The sequence below is a fragment of the Phytophthora parasitica genome, assembly GCF_000247585.1.
Source record: "Phytophthora parasitica INRA-310 unplaced genomic scaffold supercont2.9, whole genome shotgun sequence".
Lineage (NCBI taxonomy): Eukaryota > Oomycota > Peronosporomycetes > Peronosporales > Peronosporaceae > Phytophthora > Phytophthora nicotianae.
The window spans coordinates 1,407,504-1,414,356 of record NW_008648995.1 but is presented as its reverse complement, the minus strand read 5'-3'; the positions used below and the strand labels follow the sequence as shown (position 1 = coordinate 1,414,356).

The following is a 6,853-nucleotide window of genomic DNA, read 5'->3' as shown; positions in this document are numbered from 1 at the left end:
GATTGCACCATGTCGATCCACTCCGATGATTGCGTAATCCTCACCGATGATGACGTAATCACTGACGCACCGTCGTCGACCATGAGTCTCAGGGCTGGATCGGGTCACTTCCCATCAATCAGTTTTCTTATTCGCGAAAGCCAACTGGCGCTTCACCACAAACGGGTTGTTCCTACCTACGACATACATGGGTGCCGTCATGATGGCAGCGACAGTAACAACGGCGCGTGACGGGAAGGCTTGGATGCCGGCGATAAACGCCAATAACCGACCCTCCAAACTACCAAACAAGAAGGAATTGGGAACGTGGGTGTCCATTGATGACGACATGACCGTGATGACCATGAACGGCGAACTGAACAAGGAACGACTGATTCAGTGGTTAGAGACTATGGGCGCTAGTTTCGACACCATTAGACGACGAAAATGAAGTGCACATTGGTACCGATAAACGGAAGCGCGTGATCTTGCATTAAAATTGTTACGAGTGTACCGGAAGCTGTCAACGAACACGGGGGATTGCCCACCAGCGACGGCACTCGACGTATATCATCACATAGATACTGGAGATGCGGCAACGATAATGCTAAAAACGACGACGCCAAGCACAGATGGAAGACGAGATTGTAGACGATAACGTGACTAAGATGCTTCAGGCCGGTATGTTCGAGGAAGGAATCGGCGCTTGGGGATTCCCGGTGGTCCTAGTAAAGAAGAAAGATGGTACAGTCAGGTTCTGTGTGGATTATCGCGCCCTCAACAAAATCACGAAGAAAGATGTACACCCGCTCCCCAGAATTGACGAGACGCTGGAGGCTCTGGGTGGGGCATCGCTATTCACCACACTAGACTTACTGGCAAATTCGCGTAGCACCGGAGAACAAGTACAAGACTGCATTCACAACGAAGAAGGGTTTGTACAGATTCGTACGCATGCCATTCGGTTTAACGAATGCATCGTCGACATTCCAACAGATGATGAACCATGTTTTACGCGGTTTGACGTCGTCAACGTGTCTAGTGTATTTAGGTGACATTATTGTCTTTACACGAGGAGGTATTACACGACAGCTAGCTACGGTACTGGAGCGGTTGGCTACGGCTGGACTCACACTCAAGTTGAAGACATGCTTGTTCGCCACGACGGCGATGGAATACTTAGGCCACGAGTTGAGTAGCGACGGAGTTCGGCCACTTCCACGGTTGGTGTCGGCGGTACAGGACTTCCCGAGACCGAAGGACGCGGTGGAAGCCAAGCCCTTCGTGCATCTTGCAGGATACTACCGGCGATTTGTCGAGGGATTCGGCTCCATAATGGCGCCCATTACAAAACTACTAAGGAAGAACGTGGACTGGGAGTGGACGCCCGCTCAGGAATCGGCGTTTGATTGTGTAAAGGCAGAATTGACGAAGCAGCCGCTGTTGATCTATCCAGACTTTCAGTTGCCCTTCAGAGTGGTGACCGACGCGAGTCAAGTGGGTCTCGGTGCCTGCTTGATGCAAGATAAAGGCGACGGTTGGCGACCGGTCACCTATGACAGCAAAATGAACAGTGTGACGGAAAGTAAGTACGGCATTACAGAGCTGGAGGGTTACGCAGTGGTCTGGGCTATCAAAATCTTTCGGCCTTACCTTTACGGGCATAACTTCACGATCGTCACCGACCACTCCGCGTTGAAGTGGTCGATGATAAGTCCCAACCTAACTGACAAACTACATCGTTGGGCATTGACTCTACAAGAGTTCAACTTTGATGTTGAATATCGGCCTGGTACCACGAACGTAGTGGCAGATGCGCTTTCGCGAGCACCAACAGTGGCTACGACAAGGACGGCGGTTGGTCGAAGGACGCGGCCACGACAAAGGGCGGCAGGACGAGCGGATACAGCGGGTACAACAGCGGTCAACGGCGCGGAAACGGCGACTGAATGGGTGGTGCCGGCTACGAGAGATGGAGCAGGTGCCACGACGTTCGCGGGAAGGACGTGCGTTGAGGACGTGCTGGGCGACGTGCTGGCTGATTTGGTGGCGAGTGTGGTCGCCAACGTGCGATCAGAGCGGCGGAAGGCAACAAATAACGAGGAACGGCGAATGGTGGGAGTGAGCGGCAATCAGGCGACTACGAAGACGGAAGACGGGACGGGCAAGGGTCCCGGTCAGACGGAAGCGGCTACAGCGCCGTCCAGTACGACAGAACGGCGCATGCGACGTAAACAAAGGATGGTAAGTGCCACGGAGGCGACCCGGCCCTTCACCCGTGCGGTGAAGCGGCGAATGAACGAAGAACGACTAAGGGAGGCGGAGTCGGTGATGGCTACGCATCTGCCGGGCGACGAGGTCAGCAGTGCGAAGTCGACGGAACTGGGGCAGGCTGAGGGAGCGACGACGAAGTCGAACATGACGGATAGTACGGCGACGCTCCGAAGACCACCAACGACGCAGCGACGAAGGACGCCAGTAACGGCGACTATGTATTCACCGAGCGAGGCCAGGGTGAAGGCGGCGGACCGACGAGGAACAAAGAAGAATGGCGCGGTTGGCGGTACGATGAACACGGAGACGAAGGACCGACTGATCCGAAGCGGACCACGAGCGGCAGGAAACGAGTGCGGTTCGATATGCCGCATGACGGGGGAGTATGACCAGGACCTGGACGGCCAGAGCGACGTCGGAAATGGGCGACGCAGCGAGCGAGTTGGCCAACGTTGCAGCTTACGGACGACGAGACCGCTGACGCCCAGAAGAACAATCAGCTGGTGAGGCGGTTGATCAAGGACAGTCTGCACCAAGGCAAGAAGGTCACGACGACGTTCGGATTGGCGGTGATGAGACAGCGGCGGGACCGCGCGTGATACTCCCACCAGCGTTGTGGGCAATCGCGTTCAAGGAGAACCACGACTCGGTATGGGCAGGGCACCTGCGAACTGCTCATACGTGTGCACGAATTTTGCAAACCTACTGGTGGCCGAACCTCGAACGCGAAGTGAAGCGTTGGGTGCGTGGTTGCCAAGAATGCGGAAGTAGGAAAGCGAGGCCACGGGGGTGGTGACGTGGGAGACAGGTGGGCCTTAAGCGTGGCCGGACCGCTGCCTACGACGGATAGTGGACAAAGGTTCATCATTGCGGCGGTGGAATACGTCACCAGGTACGCCGTGGCTGTGACTGTACAGCAACACACTGCAGAAAATGTGGCGTCGTTTCTAATGCAGAATGTGGTGGTACAGTCCGGACCTTTTCGAGAATTGCTGACGGATGGGGCGCCAGAACTGTTGGCAATGTGACAGAACACCTCGTCATCTTGCTGCAAGCCCAGCAAGGCAATCCCGCGCCCTTCAGACCACAACTGATTGGGTTAGTTGAGGTATTTTACAGAACCTGGAAGGACTGCGTTGCGGCATACGTGGACGACACGGAGCAGGCGTTTGGGACGTCTGGGTGGACTTCGCGGTCTACGCATACAATTCTGGACGGCATTTAACGGTGGTGCTGTCACCAAATGATCTCATGATGGGGAGACAGCTGCGGAGCCCCAACGACCTACTGCGGAGAGTGGGCGTTGCAGAAACAGGCGAGTTGACCAGCTATCATCGACGCTTGCTCGCAGCGATGAGAGAGCCAGTCACGCATGCGCCGAACGAGCACGAGAATGAGAACAACGACGACAGGTTAAGTATTACAATCGCAAAGTACGGCGGAAGTGGGGGGGGGGGGGGGATTGAGCCGAATGGTCGCGTGTGGATGTACCGACCTCCGAGGGGGCCCAAAGCCTCAAAGTTCGTACATCAATGGGTCGGACCGATGAGCGTGATTGAACAGGCGGGATATGACAATCACCTGTTGGAACGTGAGGACGATGAAGGAAGTCGTGAGCAATTTATAGCACACACGTCGTTTTTGGTTATCTACTACATTACTGGAAGCGGTGGCGGCGGATATTAAGATGCAACTCGAGTATGAAAGCGCGCTCGAACACGCGAACGATGACACGGCGGCAGGCGAGATTATGGGAGCAACGAAAGTTCCTGTACACGCAACAGTTGCGTCACGAAGCCAGAAACGAAATGCTCAGACAGTGGCAAGTGCGGACAGCGGCGGAGGACAGAACGAGATACTGGTGGAATTCCGGCGCAGACGGAGGCGAAACGAAGCTGGACATTACGTCCTCGAGTACCAGCTACGGCCGGCTCGAGACGGTGGATCACCACGAGATGGATCTACAGGCAAGACGGGAGACGAAGGGCATTGGGTATCCGTGCGAGAATACGACCGACTCTTTCATTCCGACAGGGTCGCGGAAGACCCTGTATGTGGAGAAAACGTGTAACAGGGCGCTGACGCGAATGACGCCGACAGTACTGGCGAAGGATCCTGATAGTGATGCCGTGCACGCGACGGTGCTCAACAGCGAGGCGTGATTGAAGTACGGCGATGAAAGATCGACGACCGAGCTGGAAGGTCGCCAAATCCAGAAGGGCGAGTGCGATGACCGCAAGTTGACGGTCAAACGTGACGAAGAGTAGGACGACGCGGGCCGTACGTGCGGCTGAGGCGCAGCTGGCATTGTACTTCAGGGCGGACATCTGGGTGCACGTCCAGCGCGAGCAGGCCGGCGTGAGGTTCAGTCCAGAACTTGCCAAGTCGAGGGCAAGCATCTGGGAGAAGTGGACGAAGTGAGAGTCGCGACCAAGAGCACTAGTGGGGCGTTTGAGTTGGACTGAGTGACGGGCGGACGAACGGTATCAGAGCGTTCAGTGCCTGTGAGGGGTGCTGGGCGTGCTGAGTTGATTGACGGACTACCGAGGATGAATGAGGCGTGCAGCGTTGGTTTCGCGACAGCACGGGGCGTGCCTACGCACCGACGTCTAAGGACGGGTGCGTGGAGACGGAGGACGGCTTTGCACGGGAAAGGTCCCGCAACCGAGGAACATGTGGAGGTCGCGGGCGACGTACTGCGTGGTACGGAGGTGGTCGAGAGTCTCAGTGGAGACACGGTTGTGAAGTCTTTGGCATAAGCTGAAGCAACGGACGGGCGAACTAACGAAGTCTTTGGCTCGTGCACGTTCTAGCCCCACTGCGAGAAGCAAACCCAGGCGCAATCTCTAGACTGTACTGTCTCAAGAAGGTGTTGGCGATCTACCAGCAGCATAACGGCTACTCCCGTTAAGGAATCGGCGGCTGCTGACACAAGTGTTTTGGCTTCGTCGGGATCAGCCGATGTTGCCATTGCTGAAGCGCCTACAGGAAACAACGAAACGATACCAAGTGCATCAATACATCGACATAACTGTAACAATAACGTCGCCGAGCGGTGTGACAGATCGGCCATCCGGACAGTGCAAACTATCTTCAATCCGTGCTATGTATGTGGACATACTCATGACATTACACTAGCAAAAGAAGGCTTCCTTACGCAGGAACGAAATGTGTTGGAGATGTAGACGCGCACTTGGTAGGGTTAAGTATGGTGGTCGTGCGTCACACTGTCAGACAAACTGTATCAAAATGCACTGGGCGTAGTTATTTTGGCTTGGTTATTAGAGTTGATGGGTGATGTCGCACGCTTGTGTTCACTGGATATTGCAAGCAGAACCGTACGACTCGTGGGTTGCAGAAGCGTACGACTCGTAAGTTGCAGAATCGTACGACTCTATACTGTGCATAATCGTACGACTCTTATGTTCAGCCTCAGCATCTGGGATGCAAGATGGGATAGGAGTCTATGAGGACAGGAATCGTAGAAGAGGTAGCTAGCTTTAACCAACTCAATCCCAAACTCACTTTTGATTTTTCAACCTCGCCAACAAGCATTTCCTCATCTCTTCGACTCGCCCTTAGTGTCTTCCTTCCCTTCCTTCTGGAAAAGCAGATTTTACCAGCCCTGGCACCATTTGATAATATATTTGTACCGAAGACGAGCCTAACATTGTATAAGCTCTGGAATGCAGGTAGTTTATTGGGCGAGGAAGGCGGACGCCTTTATCATCCAGGTGTTTAGTGGCCTGACAAAGTAGACTTTCTCGTAAGATCGCCTTCAAGTCTTCAAAGACTATCCAAATCGTTCCCTATGTTGCCCTGTGGTTATCTTGACTCATGTCATTCATCCTTAGTGAATTAACTAATAAAATTAGATGCTGTGTAGGTATCGACACGATGGCCGAGCGGTCTAAGGCGCTGGTTTTAGGCACCAGTCTTCGGGCGTGGGTTCGAATCTCACTCGTGTCAGTTTTGCAAGTTTACCGTGTGACTGACTAACTATGGACATTGAGTTAGGTATTTGGTCATGGCTACAGCATTTCTTGCTGTCAGAAAGAACCGCTGCCAATTCCAATTCACTTATGTCTAACACACATTACTTTTCCTTTGCCAGCAATAAGAGCGCCTCATACTATCCAAAGTCAATAATCACTCCTGCTACTTCTTGCAAATCAATTTTCTAGTTAGCTTAATGTGAGCTTTCCACTTTCTACGTTTTTCCTCAAGCACTTTATTTGTGTATCCAGGTTTTTAACTAATGCCGTGCTGCGCCCGGGAAGCTCTGGGTATTTGGATACTCAATATTTAATATTATAATATTTGTCAATAGGAAGAAACTGAAGCGCGAATAAGGATGGGCCCCCCACTTCGCCAGCGACACTTGGACTTTTTACTTTTCTTAGTTGAGAAGAGCAATCCCAACCAAACGAAATTGCCACTGAGGTCCAAAACCCAGAGACAAACCAAACGGATCAGGAGCGTTCGCAGTCGTATAAGAAGAGGGCAAGAGCCTTTAAGAAGGCCAAGACTGACTAAACCTTCTTGTCGGCAACCTAGGGTAAGCAAATCGATTCGGACAATCGTATGGCCAGCATTATAT

The 6,853-nt window shown here is 53.3% G+C and overlaps 1 protein-coding gene and 1 non-coding gene across 2 annotated transcripts; both read left to right on the top strand.

Moving 5' to 3' along the window:
• Positions 1 to 611: 611 nt before the first annotated feature.
• On the top strand, positions 612 to 4,324 carry PPTG_21901 (hypothetical protein; the record flags this gene model as incomplete). The annotated part of the gene is made up of 6 exons (XM_008900603.1): positions 612 to 927; positions 1,022 to 2,756; positions 2,835 to 2,995; positions 3,058 to 3,218; positions 3,373 to 3,865; positions 3,921 to 4,324. The coding sequence occupies 6 exons, from the start codon at positions 612 to 614 to the stop codon at positions 4,322 to 4,324; spliced, it is 3,270 nt and encodes a 1,089-aa protein (XP_008898851.1).
• Positions 4,325 to 6,144: 1,820 nt separating this feature from the next.
• On the top strand, positions 6,145 to 6,222 carry PPTG_20525. Its single transcript has one exon. It is a non-coding gene; the product is annotated as a tRNA-Leu (tRNA).
• Positions 6,223 to 6,853: the final 631 nt, after the last annotated feature.